The 27,341-nt window shown below is 69.4% G+C and overlaps 2 protein-coding genes across 2 annotated transcripts; one reads left to right on the top strand and one right to left on the bottom strand.

Annotated features, from left to right (window-relative positions):
* The first annotated feature begins 1,536 nt into the window (after positions 1–1,536).
* Positions 1,537–18,684, top strand: MMEL1 (membrane metalloendopeptidase like 1). The gene is made up of 25 exons (XM_084907469.1): positions 1,537–1,980; positions 3,482–3,599; positions 5,159–5,233; positions 5,734–5,790; positions 6,877–7,038; positions 7,140–7,220; positions 7,923–8,024; positions 8,357–8,475; positions 8,919–8,984; positions 9,816–9,950; positions 10,025–10,114; positions 10,249–10,385; positions 11,668–11,761; positions 11,941–12,012; positions 12,432–12,560; positions 12,990–13,088; positions 13,334–13,417; positions 13,543–13,646; positions 14,545–14,603; positions 14,948–15,067; positions 15,977–16,110; positions 16,466–16,531; positions 16,859–16,954; positions 17,418–17,494; positions 17,691–18,684. Exons 2-25 carry the CDS (start codon positions 3,491–3,493, stop codon positions 17,788–17,790), a joined length of 2,367 nt encoding a protein of 788 aa, XP_084763595.1. The 5' UTR covers positions 1,537–1,980; positions 3,482–3,490; the 3' UTR covers positions 17,791–18,684.
* A 5,848-nt stretch (positions 18,685–24,532) lies between these two features.
* On the bottom strand, positions 24,533–26,708 carry LOC311616196 (tumor necrosis factor receptor superfamily member 14-like; the record flags this gene model as incomplete). The annotated part of the gene is made up of 5 exons (XM_084907468.1): positions 24,533–24,825; positions 25,004–25,047; positions 25,671–25,834; positions 25,979–26,069; positions 26,354–26,708. Coding segments are annotated over 5 exons (810 nt in total), but the record flags the coding sequence as incomplete, so codon positions are not given.
* Between the last annotated feature and the right edge of the window lie 633 nt (positions 26,709–27,341).

Below are 27,341 nucleotides of genomic sequence, written 5' to 3' on the forward strand. Positions count from 1 at the left end.
AAGAGAAAAAAGAACTGCTAGTGAGCACTGGCTGGTGGCCAGTTGGTTGGAGCACTGTCCCGAAACGGGGCGCAGCCCACAAGCATCCGAGGAGGCCTCCGCGCGCGGATCAGCAGTGCTGCTCCCTTCCCCTCGAGTCCATTCAAATGGTCGTCACGTCGTAGTAACTCCGTAACAGCTCACACACTCAACACTGGGGAGAGGGGAACGGGGACCAGCCAGGCTGTGGCGGGAAAGGGACAAGTCACCTGCCCCGCAGTCCTGGGCGCCAGTGTCTACGGCCCAGGTGAAGCCGCCCTCCCATGGTCCCCTGCAGCTGCCTGGATGCCTGAGGCCGGCCAGAGGGAGGGAAGCCCTGGGTCCCAGGTGTCAGGCGAGGCAGGCGGTTAGGGGTGATCAGGCCAGCAGGGAAGCCGGGGGGTCAGGCCAGTAGGGGAGTAGTTAGGGGCGAACAGCCAGGCAGGCAGAGGGATTAGGGGCAATCAGCCAGGCAGGTGAGCAGTTAGGAGCCAGCAGTCCTGGATTATGAGAGGTAGTCAGACATCCCCCGAGGGTCCTGGAATGGAGAGGGTGCAGGCCGGGCTGAGGGAAGCACAAATTTCCTGCACCGGCCTCGAGTCAGGCAATGAAAAGCATGGCTCCTGAGCTGGCGTTAACTATGGGAGCGGGTTCAGGTTTTAACTGGGATTCCAAAGGCAGTGACTTAGGGTTCAGAAGTGACGCTCCAGCCTCTCCGTCACCCCGACCCTCCGGCCTGCACCCCAGCTCCCTCACCGGCGCCTCCTGAGCATCCCTCTCCGCACGGCGTCGCTGTCCCCTGACTGACAGACCTTCAGGGGAGGGACTCGTGTCCGGCTGTTGGGGCCGAGTTGGTGCTGGGTGACGGGAACCGGGGTGGATCCTCAGCGCTCGGACAGGTTCAAGCCTCGGACTGACGGGAGGACGCGTCCCCTGGTGGCAAAGCCACGTGCAGGTCCCAGCGTGGAGGGCAGCGCCCTCCCAGCACAATGACAGCCAAAGGCTGAGGTTGTAGCGTGACCTGATGGTCCGAACCTGTGGGCCCAGGTGCTGAGGATGTGGGCTGTGGAGGTGCAGCAGCTGCTGCCAAACAAAGCTCGCCAGAGTTCCGGTGCATGGAGCTGAGTGGGTTCAAAACCCGCCAGAACCTTGTAAACATCCTGACCAACCTTTCCTGTGCCTCGTGGCAGAAAGTCTGACTGTAAAATAGACTTGGCCTGCAGGCTGTGACCGTCTCTCCACCCAGACCCAGCTTTATTCTCTTGTCTGTCTTCTTTAATCCTTCCCTCCCCGGCCCCTGCTGAGGTTCACCAGACCAGACCCACCTCCATCAGGCCTGAAGCAGTGAGGGCTGAGCTCCGACCCGGCCTGCTCAGAGCCCTGGCCCCCACAAGCTCGCCCCCGCCCCAGCCAGGCCCCCTGGCCCCTGGGAATTGGGGTCTGAGCCTCAGGTCCCCCGGGCAGCCCTGCCCACTCCCATCACCATCAGGGCCCCCACCTCCCCTGGCACTGGGCCCCCAGGGGGAAAGGAGCCCCAGCAGGGCCTGGCACACCCACTGCCAGCCCGTGCCCTGGCCCTGACCTCGCACCCTGGGCCAGGTGGCAGCGAGGAAGGGTCTGCCTTCTCTGCCAGCAGCCCCGCAGCCCTTTGGACTGGGCGGTCAGGAGCAAAGGAGAGGGGCTCGGGCGTCAGGGCCAGAAGCCTGGAAGGGGCACCCACTGGGCAGGGAGCCCGGGTTGGGAACTGGCCCCTCCCCCACACCAAGCCAGACGGAACCCCCTGAGGGAGCGGAGGGCCACCGCCTTGGGGACCCCGCATCACAAACGAGGCTCGGAAGCTCGGAGCCACTGGCCTCACGGGGCCCCTGGGAGCCCCTCCGCCCACCCTGCCCCCCAAAACTCCAGGCCACCCGCCCAGCCTCCGACCTGCCCGCGGGGGCGGCCTTGCCGAGTGACCTGAAGGTGAGCGGAGGAGGGCCTGCCTGCGGCCGGGCCAATTGTCCTGGCAGCACCCCGAGAACCCCTCCAGGCGCCCGCCCAGCCCTGGGGCAGAGGGGCATTCCGTGTGCCCCTCCCGGGGCCTGGGCCTGGGGCTCCCGGGCACAGTTTCCTCCCGTAAGGGCCGGTGAGGCTGAGCTGAGCCCCCGGCAGCCTGTGCGCCTGGAGCAGAAGCCCGGCCCCGCCCGCCCACCCTCGCTGGGATGCTGGGATGGCGTCAGGACGATGGCGGTTGGCGGGGACGCGCACCTGAGGGAGGGACTCGCTGGTCCAGGTTGACCTCAGACAGAGCACAGACGCCGAGCCACCCACCCGTTCCTTCCTTCCTTCCTCACCGTGCTCTCAGCCCCCCGTGCTGGCTGGTGCCTGGGGGGCGGGGGCGTCAGGCTAAGGGCTGGGGACCAGGGAAACGGCCCTGCCCTGCCCGGGGACGTTCCCAGCGGGAGGGAAACGGACAGAAATCATGGCTGTTTGTCTGGGTGCAGGGGGTGCTGGGCTGGCGGTGTGAATGCAGACCCCAGGGTCTGGGGTGACTGAGCAGGGTCTGGGGCGGGGTGTGGGGCGGCAGGCGGGAATCTGGGGCACATGGGCAGCCTCAGCCTCGGGGCACGCAGGCGGGGCACCACCTCAGGGGTGAGCTTGTCCTGAGCGAAGGCCGCACAGCTGCTCCCATGTGCCGAGCAGCTTCCAGCAGCACTGCAGGTGCAGCAACGGAGGGGCACACACGCCCAGCACGTGTGCACGCCACACATGCTCACAAGCTCACACTCATATGTGCACGACTCGCATGCACACACACATGCTCACACAGAATCACGTGTGAGTGACTTGCACGCATATGCACACACAGGTGCACACTTCCCCGCATGTGCCTGACACACCTCATGTGCATACACATGCACCCTCACAGCACACAGTACACGGAGCCCATGTGCATGCTCTCGTGCAGGTACACAGGTTTACATGCACATTCACACATGTATCCATGTACAGGGAGCCCCTGTGTATACTCACTCATACACATGTGCATGACTCGCATGCAGACACACACGTGCGTGTGCTTACGTGGACACGGAGCCCATGCACGCTCACATGTGTATGTGGGTGTGGGTGTGAGTGCGCCCCTGGCAGCCTCCACTGCAGCCCCCCGCCCCCCAACCCGCACCGGGCCGGCCTGCGTGGCCCCCGCGACTCCCCACTGTGGCAGCTGGTCCCCGACCTCCCCCTGCCCCTGGGCTCTGAGGGCCCCCCCCCGCAGAGGCTGGCCCTCTGCGGCCCCGGGCGCTCAGAGACCCCCGCCCAGGCGCGTGGACTCGGTGATGGAGAGAGGGGCCGAGCACCCCGAAAAGCCCGGCCCCTGCTCCCCCAGCGCCGGGCCCGCCACCCCGGCAGGGCTCCGGGCTCCAGGCGTGTCCCCTGCCCTTGGCCCGGGCTGATGGGCGGCGCCCCGTCCCTGTCCCCGCAGAGCCCGGCGATGGGGGAGCCCGGGGGCCGGCGCCCCCGCTCCCTGGCGGCCAGGCTGCTGCTGCTGCTGCTGCTGGCGACGCTGGCGGCGCTGGGCCTGCTCCACGCCCTCAGCCCAGGTGAGTGGGCGCCGGCCCCCGCCCCCCCAAACCCCACCCCAGGACCCCTACCCCCTAACCCCCCCACCTCCCAGCCCCCTAACCTCTCCAGTCCCCTCAACCCTCCCAGCCCCCCCATCCCCTCAACCCCCCCAGCGCCCCAGCGGCCGCTCCTCCCCGCGCCCCCGAGGGTCTGCGCACCGCCCACCGGGGAGCCAGCCCGGCCCGTGGGGCAGGCGGGGTCTGCCCGGGGCTGCGGGTGGAGTTGCGGGCTAAAGGGGGAGGGGGGCCTGCCCTGCGGGGTCGGGGGGGGGGGCCTGCCCTGCGGGGTCGGGGGGCACTGCCCTGCGGGCCGGCCCTGGCGGAGGCTCTGCCCGCACCTCCCACCTCGGTGGTTCTGGTTCTGTTGATTCCGCCGCGGGTCCCAGTCCGCCCTGCACCGCACCGCGCGCTGCAGTTCCCGGCCTGCCCGGCAGGCGGAGCCCGAGCTCCAGGGTGGGACCGCGGCGCGGCCAAGGCCCTGGGGACCGGCTGCATCCGCCTACCCCCCCCTCCCCACCCCCATCTCACCCCCACCCCGGCCCCCGAAGGCCCAGGTCACAGGCGGACACCGGACACGCTGGGTTTTGCTAGAGGGCGGGAGGGCGGAGGAGCCAGGGCCGAATACCCCCCCCCCCCCCAGGAAGGGGGGGGACCTCATGTGCATGCACCGGCCCGGGCAGACGCCAGCCGCACCTGGGAAACGGGTGGGGGGGTGGGGCGCGGAGGGTGCGGAGGGTGCGGAGGAGGGAGCAGAGGGCGGGTGCAGCAGGGAGCCCCCTGCAGGTGGCCCGGAGGATCAGCGGAGGCTGTGGCAGACACATGCTCGGCTCTCTCAGCAGCAGGGCACGGCCTTTGTGCTAGAACGTTCCCTCACTAGCCAGCGCCCTCTGCCCCGCCTGCACCAGCTTGGGGCCAACGTCCACCCGGGCAGGGCTGCCTCTGGGCCCAGCAAGGGCGAGGCAGGGGCAGGGGCAGGGGAAGGGGCAGGGCAGGGGCAGGGGCAGGGGCAGGGCCAGGGATAGGGCCAGGGATAGGGCCAGGGGTAGGGCCAGGGCAGAGGCAGGGCCAGGGGCAGGGGCAGGGCCAGGGCCAGGGCCAGGGCCAGGGGCAGGGCCAGGGGGAGGGGAGGAAGGGTCCCTGGCACACAGAGCCCTGAGGACCCCAGTCCCCGGAGCTCCCAGCCTGCAAACACCTGGCATAGAGGCCTCCCAGGAGCAAGGCTGACCTGCCCCCCGCCCTCCCCAAGCAGTGGGGTGCAGGGGCCTGACCTCCCCCGTTAGTGAGGAACAGCAAAGCCCACCCCAATGAGAGCCCTCCCTGCCCAGCCCCCCCCCATCTCATAATACCAGGGGGCTCTGCCAAGGACCTCTGTCCCCCTCCCCCACCACCGACCAGGGTGACCAGCCCTCACTGGAGGGGGTCAGGGCCCCAGCAGGGAGCTGAGCCTGGGCTGGCGCCGGGGCCGGGGCCGGGGCTGGGGCTGGAGCCAGGCTGGGGCCGGGGCTGGGGCCGACTGAGCTGAGCGTGTCTCTCCCCAGGGAAGCAGCCGCCGCTCCTCACTGGCCGACTGGCCTCCAGGATAGAGAAGATGGCTGTAGAGCGAAGGCCCCGAGGTAGCCTGGCCTTCCCCCGGGCAGAGGGGCAGGGAGCCCGGCCAGGCTGTGCCCGCTGCGGCTCACCCTGTGCGGCCAGGGGAGGGCCGCCCTGACACCCCGAGTCCCAGGGAGGAGAGGACAGAGGCAGGGCTGCCGGGAACCAGGCTGCCCCCGGGCCTGGGCACTACCCTGAGGCCTGGGCCTACCCCAGAGACCTGGCAGCGGCCCCTTGACACCACCCGCTGGGGTGACACTGGGGGCGGGGCTTTGGGGGTGCAGAGCTGCCTGGAGGAGCTGGCCCTGACCAGGGGGAGTGGCGGGCAGCCGGGCTTAGGGCCGGCTCCAGCCCTGGGGCCACCCCAGGAGACCCACCCTCCCTGAGGCCTCGGGCCTGGGCCCCGGGAGGACCTGTGCTGCCTCAGCCCTTGGCCGGCCTGCCCGTGGGGCTGGAGATGGAGGGAGGCCGGGCCGTCCCTCCTGTGCGCCGCCTCTCCCAGCTCACACGCTCCTCCCCACAGCCATCCAGGGTCCCCAGGAGGACAAGGTCTGCACCAGCCCCGGCTGCGTGATAGCAGGTAGGTCCCGCCCCCTACAGCCCCGCCCCGTCCACAGCCCCGCCCCTACAACCACGCCCCTACCACAGCCCCGCCCTCCCTCCCACAGCCCTGCCTCCAGCAGCCACGCCCCTCCCACAGCCAGGACCCTCCCATAGCCCCGCCCCTTTCCCACAGCCCCACCCCTCCCGCCCACAGCCCCGCCTCTCCCTCCCATAGCCACGCCCCTTTCCACAATCCGCCCCCTCCATCCTACAACCACACAGTTCCACGCCTAAGCCCTGCCCCGCAGCCCTGACCCCTCTCACAGCCCAACCCCTACAGCCCCGCCTCTGCCTCCACAGCCCGCACCTTCCCACAAACCCTGCCCCCTGAAGCCCCATCCCCTTCCTCCCACAGCCCCGCCCCTGCTGGGGCCGGTGATGGTGCCAGGGCAGAGGACAGGCCTGGGACTGTCCCCATCCTCACCCCCCCCTCCGGCCCCCACACTCCACAAGCCCCTGCCCAGGCCCTGGCCTCCCGGGGCCCCAGGGCCTCGAACCACAGTGCCATCAAATGCTCCCGCAGGAACTGGGCTTATAGCGGGCTCAGACCTGCAGATGAGCCAGCGGGAGGGGTGCCCACTGGGGTCCTGGGTGCTCCTGTGGGGCTGCCCGCGAGGTCCCAGCCAAGTGACAGAACCCTGTGAGCCCAGGGCGGGGGAGGGGGGTCCAGCCGGCCACCTCCGCTGAGGGCAGCGGGGCCCCACTGTCCTGCACACTCGGGGTTTGCCTCCCCCATGGTGGGTGAGAGCCCCCCTCCCATGCTGAGGACACCTGGCCTCCAGGGGCCCAGCAGAGCCCCAGCCCCCCCTTTACCCTGGTCTCCCCCCCCCCCCCCCCGTGAGCCTGCAGTGTCAGCCCAGCACCCCCGTGGACAGCTGGCTCCCGGAGTTCGAGAGAAGGGAATGGGACCACGGAGATCACGGGGGTTCAAGGTCACGTGGCGGTTCTAGAAGCTGAGTCCCCGCTCGGAGGCTCAGAGAGGGTGACTGCAGCGCCCCGGGGTGCACAGCCCCCAGGCATCCACAGCTGCACCTCCCCCCCCCCCCCCCGCCCGGGCGAGCAGCGGCCAGGATCCTCAGGAACATGGACCGGTCCGCGGACCCCTGCGAGGACTTCTACCAGCACGCGTGCGGGGGCTGGCTGCGGCGGCACGTGGTGCCCGGGACCAGCTCCCGCTACAGCGTCTTCGACATCCTGCGGGACCAGCTGGAGGTGGTGCTCAAAGGTGCGCCCAGCGCCCGGCCGGCCGGCCAGCGTGGGGGGCAGGAGCGGGCCCCGGGAAAGGCCCAGCGCCCCGGGCTCTGCCCAGCCTCCTCCCGCCCACAGGGGCGCTGGAGCACCCCGCCGCCAGGGACCGGCCCGCCGTGCAGAAGGCGAAGACGCTGTACCGCTCCTGCATGAACGAGAGTGCGTGGGGGGGCGTGGGGGGCGTGGGGGGCGTGGGTGTGCGTGGGGGGCGTGGGGGCGTGCGTGGGCGTGCGTGGGCGTGCGTGGGGGGCGTGGGGGGCGTGGGGGCGTGGGGGGCGTGGGGGCGTGAGGGGGCGTGGGGGCGTGGGTGTGCGTGGGGGGGCGTGGGGGCGTGAGGGGGCGTGGGGGCGTGGGGGGGCGTGGGGGGCGTGGGGGGGCGTGGGGGGGCGTGGGGGGACGTGGGGGGGCCTGCACCAACCAGGGAGAGCAGGGGCAGGGGGTCCTGCAGGCACCGGAGAGAGTGGCGGGCTGGACCCCTGGCTGCTGCAGCGCAGCCCGGTGAAGTGGGTGCCACTCGGGACTCAGGCAGGGCTGGGAGCTGTGCCCCCGCCTGGCAGAGTGCCCAGCCCCCGGGGGGCACAGACTGCCTGCCAGCTGCCCAGGACCCTCACCCCTGACCCCAGCACAGGCCACACTCTGTTCGGGCGAGAGGAGGGCGCTGTCCGGGGCACCTGTGCGTGTCACCTCCCCACCCCCTCCCCGTGTCCCCCTTCTGCGTCCGTCCAGGCCCTCTGGGTCCTGTGCTGCTGTCGACGGGAGGATGGGGCTGGGCTGCGGGCTGCGGGTGCAGCACCCCGAGGGGCCGTGTGAGGTCGGTGTCACACACCAGTGTCCGGGCGAGTGACCCCCCCTCCCCCCCAGGCATAATCGAGGAGCGAGACTCCCAGCCGCTGCTGGAGGCCTTGGGGGGGGTGGGCGGCTGGCCGGTGGCCATGGACGAGGACGAGTGGACGGACACTGTGGGTAAGGCACAGACTGGTCCTCCAGCTCCGAGGGGGGCCGGCACCCTCCAGGCCCTGAGGAAAGACAGTCCCCCCACAGGCCGGGGACCCCAGCTCCCAGCTCCGGTGTGGCTCAGCCCCACGTCGGTGTGGGCACAGGGCCCCCCGACCCTGGCAGCCCCCCACACTGCTGCCCGGGCCCTGAGCCCTGCGGACTGTGGGGGAGTGTACCCCATGTCCCAACCCCCGAGGCCACACGTGAGCTGCGCAGCCCCCCCCCCCAGGCCAGGGTCCCCCGTGCTCACGGAGCTGGGCCAGGACCAGGGACCGCGGCCCCCGCTCGCCCGCCCCCAGGCCGCCGCTGGGAGCTGGAGCGGCAGCTGGCCGCCATGAACGCCCAGTTCAACCGGCGCCTGCTCATCGACCTCTTCATCTGGAACGACGACCAGAACTCCAGCCGCCACATCATCTACGTACGGCAGGGGGCGCCGGGGGGGGGGGGACCAGGGGGCGCAGGGGAGCACGGGGGGGACAGGCGGGAGGCCAGGACCCCGGGCCTAACTCCAGCCGCCACATCATCTACGTACGGCTGGGGGTGGGGGGTGGACAGGGGGGCGCTGGGCGCGGCCAAGGGGCAGGGGCGTACGGGAGGAGGGGCAGGCCGGAGACCGGGACCCTGGGCCTAACTCCAGCCGCCACATCATCGATGTATGGCCAGGCCAGGGCGCTGGGCACGGCCAGGGATGGGGAGGAGGGGGGCGGCCAAGGGCATATGGCGGGGGGGAGGGGGGACAGGGGCGTACGGGGGGTGGGGGCAAGCCGGAGGCCGGGACCCCGTGCCTTGCGCACCCCACGCCCCCCACTCTGGGGCTGTGGGCGCGGCACCTGGCCTGGCTCAGGCCCTCTGTGTCTCCAGATAGACCAGCCCACCCTGGGCATGCCGTCCCGGGAGCACTACTTCCAGGCGGGCAACAGCCAGAAGGTGAGCCCGCCAGGCACCCCGCTCCGCCCTCCCTGGACGCCCCGACCCTGCCTCCTCCCCCCCAGCTGCCCCGTGAGCACCTTCGGGGAGGAGCCTGGAGCCTGGGGCCGGGACCAGCTTTGGCACCAGCGCAGGGCGTGTCCCCAAACCCTCCCCCGGGGACAGGCTCCGGCTCCGCGGGCTCAGCAGCCCTCCGGCTGGCCCTCTGCGTGGGGCGCCTGGAGACCGGGAGGCCCGGGGCCAGTCTGCCCCTATGCCCCAGGAACCGAGGAGCCAAACGGACGGCAGGGCCAGGGCCAGGGGGCGGGTCGGAGGAAGGGCAGGGGGTGGGGCTGGGCAGGGGAGGGGCACAGTCAGGGGAAGGCGCCGTGGAGAAGCATGGGCAACCCTCAACCCCGGCCCTGGCCCCACACGACCAGACTCCCCCGCACCTGCGGGTGCCAGCCGGCAGCCTGGACAGGCCTGGGGCCGCGGAAGCTCAGGGCCAAGTGCGGGCGGGAAGGGAGCGGGGAGTGCCCGCGGAGCTGCCTGCTGCCGCACCTGGCCTGAGCCCGGGCCCAAGACCAGGTCCCAGAGGCACAGAGGCCTGGGTGGGTGGGTGGGGGACAGCTGAGCCCCTGGCCGGGTGGGCATGACCGTCTGCAGTGCCCCCATCCCTACCCCCCTCCCCACTTCCACCTGCCTGACCTGCAGCCCAGGGTGGCTGACAAGCACACGGCAAGCACAGGGGGGCCGGCTCCACGCCATAGGCCCATCCGCCCCGGCCCCGCCCCCGCCGCACGGAGAGCCCTGTGGGCCAGGCGCCGGCTGACCGCCCGCCCCCGCCGGCAGGTGCGCGAGGCCTACCTGCAGTTCATGGTGTCGGTGGCCTCCATGCTGCGGGCGGACATGAGCCTGCCCGGGGACCGCCGCCGGGTGCAGGAGGACATGGCCCAGGTGCTGCGGCTGGAGACCCAGCTGGCCAACGTGAGCCAGGCCGCGGGCGGGGGGGCCCCGGGCCCGGCCGCCACCCCTCGTCACTGCCGCCCGCCCTCCCGCAGGCCACGGCCCCCCAGGAGGAGAGGCACGACGTGACCGCGCTGTACCACCGGATGCCGGTGACCGAGCTCCAGGGCAGGTTCGGCCTGAAGGTAAGGGGGGCGGGCAGGGGGGGGGAGGGTACGGGAGGGGCGGGGCCAAGGGGCGGGAGGAGGCCGCGGGGACAGCCTCCCCTCCACATGTCCTGCCTCCGTTTAAGCCTCAGAAACACTCCCCCCCCCCCCAGGGATTCAACTGGACGCTCTTCATTCAGTCCGTGCTGTCTTCCGTCCAAGTCCAGCTGCTGCCCGACGAGGAGGTGGTGGTCTACGGCATCCCCTACCTGCAGAGGCTGGACGGCATCATCGGCGGCTTCTCCGACAGGTGCGGCCGGGGGCGGGGCGGCCGGGGGCGGGGCGGCCGGGGGCGGGGCGGCCGGGGGAGGCTGGGGGCGGGGCGGCCGGGGGCGGGGCGGCCGGGGGCGGGGCGGCCGGGGCGGGGCGGCCGGGGGCGGGGCGGCCGGGGGAGGCTGGGGGAGGCCCGGGGCGGCCAGGGGAGGCCTGGGGAGGCCCGGGGAGGCCGGGGGGAGGCCTGGGAGACCAGGGCGGGGGGAGGCCAGGGGAGGATGGGGGAGGCCGGGGGGGAGGCCGGGGGAGGCCCGGGGAGGCCCGGGGAGGCCGGGGGCGGCTGGGGGGAGGCCGGGGGAGGCTGGGGGGGAGGCCGGGGGAGGCCCGAGGAGGCCCGGGGAGGCCGGGGGAGGCCTGGGAGGCCGGGGGAGGCCGGGGGCGGCCGGGGGGGAGGCCGGGGGAGGCCGGGGGAGGCCGGGGGCGGCCGGGGGAGGATGGGGGAGGATGGGGGAAGGCCAGGAGGAGGCCCGGGGAGGCCAGGGGCGGGGAGGCCGGGGGGAGAGGCTGGGGGGGAGGCCAGGAGAGGCCTGGGAGGCCAGGAGAGGCCTGGGAGGCCCGGGGAGGCCGGGGGGAGGCCTGGGGAGGCTAGGGGGAGGCCTGGGGAGGCTAGGGGAGGCCAGGGGAGGCCAGGGGCGGGGAGGCCAGGGGAGGCTGGGGGAGAGGCTGGGGGGGGAGGCTGGGAGAGGCCTGGGAGGCCAGGGGAGGCCTGGGATGCCCAGGGGAGGCCGGGGGAGGCCCGGGGAGGCCGGAGGGGGGCCTGGGAGGCCGAGGGAGGCCATGGGAGGCCCGGGGAGGCTGGGGGAGGCTGCGGGGAGGCTGCGGGGAGGCCGAGGGGAGGCCGGGAGTGGCTGGGGGAGGCCGGGGGAGGCCTGGGAGGCCCCGGCCGCCTCTGCACCTTTGCAGGAGCCTGAGGGACACGGTGGGGGTGGGGGTGTGAATGCTAACAGCCAGGGGAGCCATCTGCTAGGGATTCGACCCCTCCTTGAGGCATCTCAAGCGTCCAGAGCCCACAGGCTGCACCCAGGGTAGCGGTTTCCATTCCGAGCACGCCTCCATGTCTCAGGCCCTGCCTCAGAGGCTGCTCCATGGGCTGAGCTCCCTCTCCGAGAGAACCTGGCGGCCAAAGACCCAGAACCAGCATCCCTCCCCGAGCACATCCTCACCTGTCCCTCCGCCCTCTGCCCCGCCCTCTGCCCGCCCCCAGGCAGACTCCCCTCACCTGTCCCTCCACCCTCTGCCCCGCCCTCTGTCCCCCCCAGGACCATACAGAACTACCTGGTCTGGCGCCTGGTGCAGGATCGCATTAGCAGCCTGAGCCAGCGGTTCAAGGACGCCCGTGCGAAGTACCACAAGGTGTGTGACCCGCACCAGTAGCTCCGCCCCGGCCTGAGCCAAGCCTCATTCCTTCAGTCCTGCAGGGAGGGGGCGGGGGACAAGCACTGAGGTCATGGGGTCACAGCCATCGAGGAGGCCCGGGAGGCAAGCACAGGGAATGAGGAGCTGGGGCTGGGAAGGGCCCCTCCATCCCCCAGCTCCCTGCCTGGGTGGAACCCCCGGCAAACGGCACACTCGACCCTCTCCACACCCGTGCCGAGCACTCAAAGGTAGGTCTCTGAGTTCATCCCCTGTCCTCCCTCAGCCCTGGGCTCTCTAAAGCTGAGGAGGGGGAAGCACACGTTGGTAAATGCCATGGAATAATGAATGACAGTGAGTGAATGAATGAATGAGTGAATGACTGTGAATAAATGAATGAATGGATAAGTGAGTGAATGAATGGATAATGAATGAATGGATAAGTGAATGAATGGATAACTGAATGAATGAATAAGTGAGTGAATGACTGAGTAAATGAATGACTAAGTGAATAAGTGAATGAATAGATGGCTAGGCGAGTGAATGAATGGTTACGTGAGTAAATGAATGATTAAGTAAGTGAGTGGATGGATGACTGAGTGAGTGAGTGAATGAATGTCTAAGTGAATGCATAAATGAATGAATGAATGAGTGAACGAATGACCGCCAGGTGCTGTACGGCAAGACCACGGAGGAGGTGCGCTGGCGGGAGTGCGTCAGCTACGTCAACAGCAACATGGAGGGCGCGGCGGGCTCCCTGTACGTCCGCAAGGCCTTCTCCAGAGACAGCAAGAGCGTGGTGGGTGCTGGCTCCCGTGGCCGGGCTCGGGGGGCGCACCCGTGATCGGGGCAGGTCCACGCCACCGCCTGGCTCTGGACTCGCCCCGGAGGAGCCCGTGGCCCGCAGTGTGGCGTGTGCGGGAGGCGGTGGGAGGCACACGCTCACAGGTGCCTGAGGAGGGAGGCAGGGGGCCCGCGGCTGGGCGGAGCCTGTGAGGGGGACAGCACTGGGGGCAGGACCTGTGAGGAGCGGACAGCACTGCAGGCTGCCCGGGACGGGACGGGGTTTGAGTGTGTCCGGGGTGGGGGCCCTGGTCCCTCGTCCAGGCACAGCTGTAGAGACCCTGCCCCAGCCGGCCATCCCCCAGCCCCCTCCGCCCGGAGCAGCCGCACTGCGGGGCCGCGGGCCGGGCTGGAGCCCAGGCGTCACCGGGCACGGGGGCTGCAGGTCGGCGAGCTCATCGACAAGGTGCGGGCCGTGTTCGTGGAGACCCTGGACGAGCTGAGCTGGATGGACGAGGCCTCCAAGAAGAAGGCCCGGGAGAAGGTGGGGCCGCAGGGCCCGCTGTGACCCCGGGGTGGGCGGGGAGGCCAAGGCCTCAGGAATTAGGTGCCCAGAAGTGATGCCAAGACCCACAGGAGCCCCTGGGCCAGGGTGCGGGCAGCAGAGAGACCCACAGCCCCCCCTGCCCAGCCCCCTGGCGGAGCGTCAGATGCAGACCCAGCCCTGCAGGGTCCCCCCATGCGCCGCCTCCGCAGCCTCGGGGGCTGAGTCGGTGACCTCCCCGCCAGGCCATGAGCATGAAGGTGCAGATCGGGTACCCCGACTACATCCTGGACGAGAGGAGCAGGCACCTGGACAAGGAGTATTCCAATGTGCGCCCCACCCCCGCCTCGTGAGCCCTTCTGCGCCCAGCCCTCTGCCCCACCTGTCCCGCCGCCCTTGACCTCCCTGGACACCCCCTGCCCGGCCCCTGGCAGTGACAGCCCCGGCCCCGCAGCTCAACTTCTCGGAGCACCTGTACTTCGAGAACGGCCTGCAGAACCTCAAGGCCAGCGCCCAGCGGAGCCTCAGGAAGCTGCGCAAGAGGGTGGACCAGAACCTGTGAGTGAGGACAGCAGGGGGGCACCTTCAGGGGAGACAGCAAAGGGGGCGGAGCCTGTGAGGGGGGACAGCACTGGGGGCGGGATCAGTGAGGGGGACAGTAGGGGGCGGGGCCTGTGAGGGGGCAGCACTGGGGGCGGAGCCTGTTAGGGGGACAGCATGGGGCGGGGCCTGTGAGGGGGGACAGCACTGGGGGACGGGGCCTGTGAGGAGATAGCATGGGGGCGGGGCCTGTTAGGGGGGACAGCAGGGGGCGGGGCCTGAGAGGGGGCCAGCATGGGGGCGGGGCCTGTGAGGGGGGCAGACCTAGGGCGGGGCCTGTGAGGGGGGACAGCATTGGGGGGCGGGGCCTGTGAGGGGGGACAGCACTGGGGGGCGGGGCCTGTGAGGGGGGCAGCACTGGGGGCAGAGCCTGTTAGGGGGACAGCATGGGGGCGGGGCCTGTGAGGGGGGGCAGACCAAGGGCGGGGCCTGTGAGGGGGGCCAGCAGGGGGCGGGGCCTGAGAGGGGGGACAGAACTGGGGGGCGGGGCCTGTGAGGGGGGACAGCAGGGGGCGGGGCCTGAGAGGGGGGACAGAACTGGGGGGCGGGGCCTGTGAGGGGGGTCAGCACTGGGGGAGGGGACTGTGAGGGGGGACAACAGGGGGGAGGAGGGGCTGTAAGGGGGGACAGCACTAGGCCGGGCCGGACACGGGGCCAGCTGGGGGAGGCAGTGGGTCCGGCTCAGAGCCACCCTGCTTTGGGGGAGCAGGCCCTGAGAGGAGCCAGGTGTCCGAGTGGCCGGGCCCCCAGCCTGGCTGCTGGCAGTGCTGGTCCCGCTTGGCCGGTGGCTTGGGCCCAGGGTGCCCGGAGGGAGGTCCCAGGAGGCAGGACCACGCGTGACCAGCTCACTCCGCAGCTGGCTCATCGGCGCCGCGGTGGTCAACGCCTTCTACTCGCCCAACCGGAACCAGATCGGTGCGCCCCCACCCCACCCCACCCGGCCCTGCCCCTCCTCCTGGGCTCCCTGCCGTTCTCTAAGGGGCAGAGGGCACCATCTCCACCGCAGGGACCCACCCGTCACCCCCCGCGGGCCGTCCGTGTCTGCTCAGGGCTCTCCCAGGGCGGGCAGCGGCTCTTTGCCGGAAGGAGCATGAACGGTGCCGAGAACCCGGACTCGGGGCCCTGGCCTGCCGCACCCTCCCCTGCCCCTGGGCCCCGAGCCCCGGCCTGTAAAGTGGGGGGCCCCACCTCGTCCTCCCGGGGGACTACAGGCAGGACCGGAGGGGGCGCAGCGAGCTCACGCACAGCGCTGCCCGCAGTGTTCCCGGCGGGCATCCTGCAGCCCCCCTTCTTCAGCCAGGACCAGCCGCAGGCCTTGAACTTCGGCGGCATCGGCATGGTGATCGGACACGAGATCACCCACGGCTTTGACGACAACGGTGGGGCTCCGGGCCAGAGCGCACCTGAAGTCACACCCTCCCCCTCAGCCCAGCTGTCCACCCAGCCCCTTTGTGTTGGGGGGACACCAAGCCAGGTCCCCAAGGAGCTCTGGGGGCGGAGCAGGTCTTGAATGGCAGGCTGGGCGGGGCAGAGGGATGGAAGAGGGCTCAGGGCTCCAGGGCCAGATCCTGCCTGCACCCCGTGAGCCGGCCCCGCCCCTCCTGGGCCTGTGACCCCGAGAAGGCAAAGCCGGGGCACTTGGGAACTCCAGCGCTGGCCTCCAGCCGGGGTCTCCCCAGGGCGGCCAGCAGCCTCCAGCCGGGGTCACTCCAGGGCGGCCAGCAGCCTCAGTCGGGGTCTCCTCAGGGTGCCCAGCAGCCTCAGCCGGGGTCACCCCAGGCGGCCAGCAGCCTCCAGCCGGGCTGACCCGACATCCTGACCTCCCTCCCCTGGGCGCCCTGCCTGGCCTGGGGCCTGTGGCCAGGCTCGGGGCTGCAGCTGCCACCCAGGAGGCTCTTCACCCTGAGCTTGACCTTGGGCACCTTCCGAAGCAGCCCTGCGTCCCAGGACACACCCACCCTGACGGGGCTGACATGGGGTGGGGGACGGAGGTGGCATGGAGGCCCCAGCCCTGTCTCTCCGGGGCCGAGCTCTGTCCCCATGAGGTGCTGACCCTCCGGCCCGCGGTGCCTCGGGCCACTCTGCTCACTGGGAGCTCAGACGCAGTCCGGGAGGGCAGGCGGGAGGGCCCACCACCCCTCTGCCCCCGGGCCCACCGCCCCTCTGCCCCCAGGCCCACCACCCCTCTGCCCCCAGGCCCACCGCCCCTCTGCCCCCAGGCCCACCGCCCCTCTGCCCCCGGGCCCACCGCCCCTCTGCCCCCGGGCCCACCGCCCCTCTGCCCCCAGGCCGGAACTTTGACAAGGAGGGCAACATGCAGGACTGGTGGAGCAACTTCTCGGCCCAGCACTTCCAGGAGCAGTCGGAGTGCATGGTGCACCAGTATGGGAACTTCTCCTGGGACCTGGCCGAGCAGGAGCACGTGAGCCCAGCGGCTGGGGATGGGCCCGGGTGGGACAGGGCCCGAGGGGGGGGCGGGGGGACAGGGCCTGGGGTGGGACAGGGCCTGGGGTGGGACAGGGCCTGGGGGTGGGACAGGGCCTGGGGTGGGGACAGGGCCTGGGGTGGGACAGGGCCTGGGGGTGGGGACAGGGCCTGGGGTGGGACAGGGCCTGGGGTGGGACAGGGCCTGGGGTGGGGACAGGGCCTGGGGTGGGGACAGGGCCCGGGGTGGGACAGAGCTTAGGAATGGGAACAGGGCCTGGGGAGAGGGGGGACCCCATCCAGCCCCCTGGGAAGGGGAGGGAGCTGCCCCCCCAGTCCTGTCCCTGCTGCAGGTGAACGGGTTCAGCACCCTCGGGGAGAACATCGCCGACAACGGAGGGGTGCGGCAGGCATACAAGGTGGGCCCGGGGGCTGGGCATGGGCCCTCAGAGTGACAGGGTGCCCCTGCCCAGCCGGGTGTACCCCCGCCCCCTTTGCCATCGGCTTGGAGGCAGCTGGCCTGGCCGCACAGAGGCAGTGCCCTGCCAGCTCTGCCCACCCGTCGCCTTGACCTTAGCCGAGGCCTCTGCCCTCGGGTGGCCACTGTCTGTCTCCAAGAAGGACAGTGAGGTCACGGCCCGCCCTGCCCACAGCCCCGCCCTGGTCAGGAGCTCATTCTAGGGGCGGGGGGAGGGGGGCCGGGGGGCAGGCCTGGCCCGGGGCCAGCGCCCGGTCGGTGCCCGCAGGCTTACCTCAAGTGGAGAGCGGAGGGCGGCCGGGACCAGCAGCTGCCAGGCCTGGACCTGACCTTCGACCAGATCTTCTTCCTCAACTACGCTCAGGTGGGGCGACCCGCCACCTGCCCCACCCCCCCAAAACCCCCAACCCTCCCCCTCAACCCCCCCAACCCCCATCCCCCACCCCGCCACCCTCTCAACCCCCCACCCCCATCCCCCCACCCCAGTCTCCCCAGACCCCGCTGCGGGCGCCTCCAGGGGCCTGGCAGGCAGGCTAGGGGGAACCAGAAGGGAGAGGAAGAAGGGAGGGGGCGGGGGGAGGAGGAGTCAGTGAAGCGGAGAAGGGGGGCCTGCTGGCGCCCCCTCCCCAGACTCCCTGGGGCCCCCTCCCTCCCCTCCAGGCCCAGGCCTGGCCTTTCCCCTCTGGCGTCTGCTCTGGTGCCCGCTTACCCCAGGCCCCGCCCCGGCCCCGCCCCGGCCCCGCCCCAACTACAGCCACGCCCACCAAGGCCCGCCCCTGGCCCCGCCCCGCTCTGGGTCCGCCCGCAGCCACGCCCCCGCCTCGCAGGTGTGGTGCGGCTCCTACAAGCCCGAGTTCGCGGTGCAGTCCATCAAGACGGACGTCCACAGTCCCCTCAAGTACAGGCAAGTCACCCCGAGCCCCGCGCTCCCCGCCCCCGTGCCCCCCCGCGCCCCCGTACCCCCTCCGCGCCCCCGCGATCCCTGCGCCCCCGCGCACCCCCGCGTCCCCCCGCGCCCCCCCCCCCGTGCCTCCGCGATCCCCGCGCCCCCGTATCCCCCCGCGCCCCCGCGCCCCCGCCTCAGGCCCGTCTGCCCGCAGGGTGCTGGGCTCGCTGCAGAACCTGGCCGCCTTCTCGGACGCCTTCCGCTGCGCCCAGGGCAGCCCCATGCACCCGCAGGTGCGTTGCCGCGTCTGGTAGCCCCTGCCGAGCCACCGCGCCGCCCTCCCTCCTCCGAGGCGCCCCGGCTCCGAGCCGCTGCGGCAGGGCCTGCGTGGCTTCGGGCCAGACCCGCGCCGCGGGACTCTGGGCCCGGGGAGCCGAACCCCCCGCCGGCGGGACTCTGGGCCCGGGGAGTCGAACCCCGAGCCGCCGGGACTGTGAGTCTGTGGAGCCCAACCCCACGCCGGCGGCAGGACTCTGGGCCCCGGGAGCCGAACCCCCCGCCGGCGGGACTCTGGGCCCGGGGAGCCGTGCCCCGCGCCGCCTGCGCCCGCCTCTGCCCGCTCCGCCTCCTCGGGGCCACCAGCTTCAGGCTTCAGCGAAATAAACGCTTCAGAGAATCTGTCCCTGCCTGCCTGCCTGTCCGCCTGTCTGTCCGGCCGCCTGTCTGTCTGTCTGTCCGGCCGCGGGTGTGGGGCCCTGGGTGCCGCCCCGCACCCCTCCCGCCTCGGTCCGCCTCGGGTGCCCCCGTGGCCTCGGCAGCGGGGCCGGGGAGGAGACAGCGGGGGTCAGGCAGCGGTCAGTGCCCGGATGGTGGCCCTGGGCGCTGGGCGCGGAGGTCGGAGGCGGAGAGGCCCCAGCCCAGAAGGTGGATTTGGGTTCGGTGGACCGGAAGCCAGTGGAGAGTTAAAGCACCAGGACCCCTCCCCTGCCCTGAGCTTTTTTGGGGGGAGAACCCAGCAGCTGGGGGCTCACGGAGGCCCAGACCAGGGGTACAGGGGAGCCACGGGGACAGTCATCTGGGCCTGAACCCCTCAGTCCCCAGAGCCCCCGGGGTGGGGGGGACCCCGGCATACCGGGTGACCCCAGAGAGGGCTGTGGAGTGGGCCCGCTGTGAGGGGCCGGGCTGGGGCCCCGAGGTGGCAGGTGTGAGGGCGGAGCAGGACCCCCTGGACTGCGGGGGTCCAGGGGGGACGGGCGGGGGTGGCGGGCAGCACCGGAGAGGGAGGGGGGGTCCAGGGGGGACGGGCGGGGGTGGCGGGCAGCACCGGAGAGGGGGAGAGGGGTCCAGGGGGGACGGGCGGGGTGGCGGGCAGCACCGGAGAGGGAGGGGGTCCAGGGGGGACGGGCGGGGGTGGCGGGCAGCACCAGAGAGGGAGAGAGGGTACAGGGGGGACGGGCGGGGGTGGCGGGCAGCACCGGAGAGGGAGGGAGAGGTCCAGGGGGGACGGGCAGGGTGGCGGGCAGCACCGGAGAGGGAGGGGGTCCAGGGGGGACGGGCGGGGGTGGCGGGCAGCACCAGAGAGGGAGAGAGGGTACAGGGGGGACGGGCGGGGGTGGCGGGCAGCACCGGAGAGGGAGGGAGAGGTCCAGGGGGGACGGGCAGGGTGGCGGGCAGCACCGGAGAGGGAGGGGGTCCAGGGGGGACGGGCGGGGGTGGCGGGCAGCACCGGAGAGGGAGAGAGGGTCCAGGGGGGACGGGCGGGGGTGGCGGGCAGCACCGGAGAGGGAGGACGGGGGGGACGGGCGGGGGTGGCGGGCAGCACCGGAGAGGGAGGGGGTCCAGGGGGAACGGGCGGGGGTGGCGGGCAGCACCGGAGAGGGAGGGGGTCCAGGGGGGACGGGCGGGGGTGGCGGGCAGCACCGGAGAGGGAGGGGGTCCAGGGGGGACGGGCGGGGGTGGCGGGCAGCACCGGAGAGGGAGGGGGTCCAGGGGGGACGGGCGGGGGTGGCGGGCAGCACCGGAGAGGGAGGGGGTCCAGGGGGGACGGGCGGGGGTGGCGGGCAGCACCGGAGAGGGAGAGAGGGTCCAGGGGGGACGGGCGGGGGTGGCGGGCAGCACCGGAGAGGGAGGACGGGGGGGACGGGCGGGGGTGGCGGGCAGCACCGGAGAGGGAGGGGGGTCCAGGGGGGACGGGCAGGGCGGCGGGCAGCACCGGAGGGGGGGGACGGGGGGGACGGGCGGGGGTGGCGGGCAGCACGGGAGAGTGGGAGGGTAGAAGACAGACCCGGTAAAGACTTCGGATCTGAGTTCAGGTCCGATCACCAGGGGACACACAGTCTGTCCACAGCGCATAGCCGGGGCGGGGGAGGGGGGGGAGGGGGCCGCCCTGGTCTAGAGCCTCCAGCGGGCAGGGCTCGGCCACACGCCCGGGAGGCGCACCCCACGCTGGTCCCTGGGGACCCGGAGGCCCCACTGCGGGCAGCCCCGCCCCCAGGCCGCCCCGCCGCGCCCCGGGGCTGCTCTAGCGCCACGCTGACCGGGTTCGCCGGTGCCCCGCCCCCCGGTGCTGGGGGGAGGGGTGCGCCTGCGCAGAGCGCCCAGGGACCTGGGGCGGCGGGACCCCGGGCGCGAGGTGCGGGGCGCGGGGCGCGGGGCGCGGGGGGCCGGGGAAGCGGGGGGGGGGGGGGGGGGGGAAGCGGGTGGCCGGGGATGCAGGGGGGGGCGGGGCGGAACGGGGGCGGGGCCGGAGGGGGGCGGGGCGGGCGGGGGTGTAGGTGGGGGCGGGGCGGGCGGGGGCCTGGCCTCGGGGCCGGTGGAGCGGAGGGAGGAGGACAGGGGGGAGGGGAGAGGAGCGGAGGGAGGAGGACAGGGGGGAGGGGAGAGGAGCGGAGGGAGGAGGACAGGGGGGAGGGGAGAGGAGCGGAGGGAGGAGGACAGGGGGGAGGGGAGAGGAGCGGAGGGGAAGGAAGGGAGCGCCGCCTCCGGCCCTCTGCCCGCCCGCCCGCCGGAAGCAGGAGGAGAGAAAGCGGTTAAAAGACGGAGACACGCACGTCCTCCTGCCCGGACACGCCGCGGCCACAGGGGGCTGAGGCTCTGAACCTGCCTTCGAGGGCGGTTCTCTCATCTGGTGTTTCCCTTCCGGTCAGCGGCTGTGACACTGCCTCAGCAGTTTGAGCAGAAAAGTGCTGATTTAAAGTCCACAGCAGCCCCGGCCAGTGTGGCTCAGTGGATAGAGCATCGGCCTGCGGACTCAAGGGTCCCAGGTTCGATTCCGGTCAAGGGCATGTGCCTTGGTTGTGGGCACATCCCCAGTGTGGGGCGTGCAGGAGGCAGCTGATGGGTGTTTTTCTCTCGTCGATGTTTCTAGCTCTCTATCCCTCTCCCTTCCTCTCTGTAAAAAAATCAATAACATGTATTTTTTAAATAAAAATAAAATACAGTAAAAAAATAAAATCCGCAGCAGTGTGTGCGATGGTCTGAGAAGGCGGCTCTCGGATGAGGCGTCCCCTAAAGAGCAGGTTGTGGGGGAACACAGTTTGCGTGGAGAGCAGCTCAGATCCTGATCCTGGTCCGTCTCACCCTCCGCCATCCCGCCTGCACGGGGTGTGTGTGTGTGTGTGTGTGTGTGGCGGCGGGAGGGCCCCCGGCCTCCCCAGGCGATGCCCTCTGCCCTGGGAGAAGGCTCCCCTCCCGGTTTATGGGAGTCCGGCGGGCCTCACTCTGTGCAGTGGGTTCTGGCTGCCAACATCGCCCGAGAGGCCCCACGGCCGCCTCCGGAGGTCTGTGAGGCACATCCCCGCCCGGGCCCCGGGCAGCCTCGGAGTGCCCACGGCCCGGGGCACTGAGCACTGCTGTGGCACGTGTGCCTGTGGCTAGGAATGGGCCTCTGGGAGGGCCTGGCGCTCCCTGCACTCTGGGCCTCCAGCCGTGCTGACCTCTCACGCACATGTGTGTGTGGAGCGTGGGTGTGATTACCCCGTGGCAGTGCGCGTCCCCAGCCCTTTAAGGTTCTTTGCAAACACTGTTCTCCACAGACGCAGCCCAGGCTGTTGGGAGCAAAATGCCTGGTGCTGGGTGGGGCAGGGGTGGCCCCAGATGTGCCTGGGACATCCTGCTGGGCCAGCGATCACGGAAGGCCCATGGAATGATGGACACGTGACACAGGAATGCAGGAGGCCCTTAAAGGGACCCTCTGCAAAAACCTGGGACAATCTTAGCACCAGAATCAACGGGATTCGTGGGTTAGATCCCAGTGAATGAAATAGAAAACGCTGAGGCCATCATGATATCAAGAGTGCATAATGGATGAATAGATGGGTGGATGGATGGGTAAGTGAATGATAGGGTGAGTGAATGGAAGGATGAAAGAATGAGAGAGTGAATGAATGGAAAAGTGAATTAGTGAGTAAATGTATGGATGGATGGATGGATGGATGGATGAGTGAATAGATGAATGGGTGAATAGATGGATGAGGGAGGGAGTGGATGCATGAAGGAATGAATGAGTGAAGGAATCAATGAGGGAATGAATGGATGGATGAGTGAGTGTATGGATGAATGAGTGAATGGCTCAGTGAATGGATAGATCAGTGAATGGATGAATGGATGAGTGAATGAATGATAAATGAGGGCAGTGCTTCCTTCAGTGCAGTGGTGTTGTTCAGAGAAGAAAATCAATGGATAAATGCAGGTGAGAAATGGAACATGCTCATAGTCTAAAGTCTCTCCCCAGACACTCTCAGCTACATGCTGCTCCCGACATCTCCCCCTTTTTCTTTGTTTTTAAGCTGGTACAATAACTTGACTATTGTTTTTAAACTTGAACATAACTATTAAAACAATAACAAAACAATGCTAAAGCAACACAGCAATAAGAGAGAAATCAAACTACAGACATGTTTCACATTTTAAAAACTTGAATATCAAGCCGGGACCGGTTTGACTCAGTGGATAGAGTGTCGGCCTGCGGACTGAAAGGTCCCAGGTTCGATTCCGGGCAAGGGCATGTACCTTGGTTGCGGGCACATCCCCAGTAGGGGGTGTGCAAGAGGCAGCTGATTGATGATTCTCTCTCATCGATGTTTCTAACTCTCTATCCCTCTCTCTTCCTCTCTGTGAAAAATCAATACAATATTAAAAAAAAAAAACTAAAAAAAACCAAACTTGAATATCAAGAACAAAACTCTGGCTGTTAAAACGATAACAAAACAATGCCAATGCAAGATAGCAATAAGAGCGAAATAAAACTACAGACATGCTAACATTTTTAGCTACAAAATGAACGTTTCTTTTGCTGCTGGTGTATATTTACATTCCTTGGACTTGACAAGACTTTACAGAAGACTGGCAGCTCACCAGAGCTAGTCAGCCGCTTGGTCCCCTGCGTAGTCTGCGTTGTCTTCATCGCCATCACCAGGGCAACTTCCGGTCTTTTGAACGGAGGGACAAGGACCTTCTCCAACCACCGGTGCCGTTTTTCCATCTCCTCAATGAGGAGACCCCGCAGCTGCTGCAGGTCGGCGAGCCTCTGTGAGATGGTCTCGACTGCTGCTGTCGGTGATGATGCTCTGGCTCCTCTCAAAGATGCTGTCGAGCCCTGGCTGGTTTGGCTCAGTGGATGGAGCATCTGCCTGCAGACTGAAAGGTCCCAGGTTCGATTCCAGTCTAGAGCATGTACCTTGGTTGCGGGCACATATTCAGTAGAAGGTGTGCAGGATGCAGCTGATTGATGTTTCTCTCTCATTGATGTTTCTGGCTCTCTATCCCTCTCCCTTCCTCTCTGTTAAAAAAAAAAAAAAAAAAATATATATATATATATATATATATAATATATATATATATATATATATATCGTATATATATATATATATATATAAAGATGCTGTCGATGTGAAGATATTGTCAATGCGAGGCTGGTGCTGTTGGATTTCCTTCTGGAGGATCTGACTTTTCTTTATAGTCCTCAGATTTGGACAGTCTTAGTTTCCCATGTTTTACACCTAGCTGCTACTAAACTTCTCTCCTTACGTTTTGCTTTCTGCACGTGCTTCACTGGAGTGTCCTTTCACCTTGCAATTGCAGTGGCCCTGTACTCAGGCCCCATCTTGGTGCCACATGTGCCCCACCAGCACAGACTAGGGTAAACCTGAGGAGGGGCGGTGAAGGATTGAAGAAAAGACAGAAAAGAGAATACAGCTGGGGCTCGGTGGATCTCCCGTGCCTGGAGGAGGACACAAAAGACCCAGCATGCAAGCCAATTCTCTATTTTATAGTCTGATTAAAGCCAGAGTGGAGCCCTAATCAGTTTGGCTCAGTGGATAGAGCATAGGTCTGCAGACTGAAGGCTCCCAGGTTCGATTCCGGTCAAGGGCATGGACCTTGGTTGTGTGCACATCCCCAGTAGGAGATGTGCAGGAGGCAGCTGATGGATGTTTCTCTCTCATTGACATTACTAACTCTATCCCTCTCCCTTTCTCTCTGTAAAAAAAAAATATATATATATATATAAATGCCGAAACCGGTTTGGCTCAGTGGATAGAGTGTCTGCCTGTAGACTGAAGGGTCTCAGGTTCAATTCCGGTCAAGGGCATGTACCTTGGTTGCAGACATATCCCCAATAGGGGGTGTGCAAGAGGCAGCTGATCGATGTTTCTCTCTCATCGATGTTTCTAACTCCCTATCCCTCTCTCTTTCTCTCTGTAAAAAAATCAATAAAATATATTTTAATGTTCTTGCTGCACCTCCCACAGCCCATGAGCTACTTGGGAAGCAATGAGGGAGGCTACAGGGTCAGGGAGAGCTCCGCCCTCCAGCTGGGACATGTTTGAGGCCCTGACACAGGTCAGCCCGAGGCATGACCCTAGAGCAGCTCCCAAGACTGTTAGTCATATGCTGCGCAGACAGGACACCCCCAGGTCCCAGCCCCGGGAGGTGCCTGAGGGCCCGTCCTCCAGCTGAGCAGCTGAGCAGGGCCTGGGCTGCGCCCGGGGCGGCAGGAGGGCGGCAGGAGTGCCCTGGCTGGGTCCTCGCACGCAGGGTCAGGAGGGGGAGGCTCAGGCCCCTCAGGAGTGTGACGGGGAGATGCGGGTGGTCCCAAAGCCCCGGGCGCAGCTGGCGGTCTCTTCCTCAGCCCGGTGCGTCCCTGTATCTGGTCCCCGGGGCCTGGCCGCTGGCCGCAGCCTCGCGGAGATGGCTCAGGGGTCCGCACCTCGAAGCCAGGTGTCCGCCGGCGGGCCCCTCTGCGGGAACATGGCCACTGTCTCCTCCACCGGCTCCGTGGTGACGTCTGGCTGGACCCGGCCGGCCTGCAGGTCCCATTGCGGCGTCCTTTCTGCCCGCTCTCCTGTCCCCTGCACGGACCTCAGCGTGAGGACCGGGCGGCTCCCTCCTGGCCCGGGCGCTCGGGGTCACGGGTCCCAGGGGCTGGAGCGCCCCCCCCCCCCCCCCCCCCCCCCCCGTTAGCAGGGTGCACGGAGGACTCCGCCCGCGGGGACTGGGGCCCACCCCGCCCCCAGCCAGCAGCCTCACCGCCGGGGGGCCGGGCTGCAATCCGGGAGGAAAGGCGAATTCTCCTGCAAAACAGAGACGCCGTCAGGATGGGGCCACCGGCCGGGACCACGGGCCTGCTGCTCACTGGGCACCGCCAGCGAGACCGACCGACTGCTCAGAGGCAGCAAGACCCATGGGGAGGGCCCTCCGGGGTGGGCCTGTCCACCTCCCTGCTGCAGACCCGCCATCACCCTCATCATCATCACCACCTCAGCCCCCTGACCATCCACAGGGAGGGCTGAGCCCCCAAGGGTGCGGCTGCCCCGGGGCTGGGAGAAGGGACCCTGGGCCGGCCAGGTGCCTCCGGGAGAGGTCAGGGCAGGCCTTGCCACAGGCCTGAGCCTCTCTGCTCAGCACCGCCCCCTCTGGGTGGGCACGCAGAGCGCCCCGTGCAGGGACGGGCAGGGTGGGGGGGGGGGGTGCCTGACGGGGGCTTCCCCAAGCTCCTCTGTCCGTGTGGAGGGCAGGTGGGAGTTCGGGGCCTGGTGCTGCTTGGGGGGCGTGGGGGGAGTCCAGACAGGAAGTCCCTCAGGCAGGAAGTCCCGCCCCCGGACACCCGGCGGCCTCTCCGTTTGGGGGACAGAGCAGAGGTGCTGGGATGGAGGGCTGGGTCCTGAGCCCGGACGGGACCAGGGCTGCTGCTCACCACACAGCTTCCTGCGGTGCCTGAGTCCCAGGGCAATGGCGACGAGGAGGAAAATGAGGGCGGTGGTGGTTACGACCAGGGAGATGACGGGGACTCTGTGGGAGCACGTCACGTCGGAGCTGTTGGTCCCGGGCTTCTCCACGGTGTCCAGCAGGCCGCTGCACCTGGGGAGGAGGCCATGGCAGGGGCGTCCCACCCCGGGGCCTGGCGCCACCGACCCCGAGCGTCCCCGGCACAGCCTGGCACACAGAGGGGAGGGCCTACCCCCAGGGGCCCTGGCAGCGCCTCCTGGGACCCGGGTCACCTACTTGGTCCAGGGCGTGCAGGCCGGCTGGGTGCCCCCCGCAGAGAAGGTGCTGGGCGGGCAGTCTTCACACCACGTGTCCTGCCCCTCGGAGCCTGAGAAACCAGAGTGTCAGCGGAGGCTCCCGGGGGGCGGGGGGGGCGCCTAGGGGGGAGGGCCGGGGTCTGCGCCCGCAGGGGGCGGTCTGTGCCTGCGGGGGGCCGGGGGCCGGGGTCTGTGCCCGCAGGGGGGTCTGTGCCTGCGGGGGGGCCGGGGGCCGGGGTCTGCGCCCGCGGGGGGGGGTCTGTGCCTGCGGGGGGGCAGGGGTCTGCGCCAGCAGGGGAGCCGGGGTCTGCCCGCGGGGGAGCCGGGGTCTGTCCCCCTAGAGGTGCTGGCTCACCTGCCTCCCGCACACTCTGGCCGGGGCGGCAGGCGCTGTGGGGCCTGCACTGGACACAGGCGTCGCGGTCCTCGCGCACACAGAAGTGGCCGCGCCCGCAGCCGCACACGGTGTTGGCCGTGGAGGAGCAGTTCCGCGGGTCACCTGGCCCAGGCCTGCGGCCAGAGAAGCCGTCAGAGCAGCAGCCGGACGGCCAGGGCTGGGGTGGTCGCCCCGTCCTGGGGGAGCCACGCCGAGGGCTGGACGGCGCCCCCAGGCCTGGGGAGGGCGCAGGGAGGGCGTGGGGAGGGCGGGGGAGGGCGGGGGGAGGGCGCGGGGAGGGCCGGCGGGCAGCCCCCTCTGCTCCCCCTGGACGCTGCCAGCCGCACCCAGCTCAGCGTGACGTGTGCGGGAGGCGGACAGCAGAGGGAGCGGGAGGCGGACAGCAGAGGGAGCGGGAGGCGGACAGCAGAGGGTGGGGGAGGAGGACAGCAGAGGGAGCGGGAGGCGGACAGCAGAGGGTGGGGGAGGCGGACAGCAGAGGGAGCGGGAGGCGGACAGCAGAGGGAGCGGGAGGAGGACAGCAGAGGGAGCGGGAGGAGGACAGCAGAGGGAGCGGGAGGCGGACAGCAGAGGGAGCGGGAGGAGGACAGCAGAGGGAGCGGGAGGAGGACAGCAGAGGGAGCGGGAGGAGGACAGCAGAGGGAGCGGGAGGCGGACAGCAGAGGGAGCGGGAGGCGGACAGCAGAGGGAGCGGGAGGCGGACAGCAGAGGGAGCGGGAGGCGGACAGCAGAGGGTGGGGGAGGCGGACAGCAGAGGGAGCGGGAGGCGGACAGCAGAGGGAGCGGGAGGCGGACAGCAGAGGGAGCGGGAGGCGGACAGCAGAGGGAGCGGGAGGAGGACAGCAGAGGGAGCGGGAGGCGGACAGCAGAGGGAGCGGGAGGAGGACAGCAGAGGGAGCGGGAGGAGGACAGCAGAGGGAGCGGGAGGAGGACAGCAGAGGGAGCG

Source organism: Pipistrellus hanaki (genome assembly GCF_964339955.1).
Source record: "Pipistrellus hanaki genome assembly, contig: scaffold_105, whole genome shotgun sequence".
Taxonomy (NCBI): Eukaryota; Metazoa; Chordata; class Mammalia; order Chiroptera; family Vespertilionidae; genus Pipistrellus; species Pipistrellus hanaki.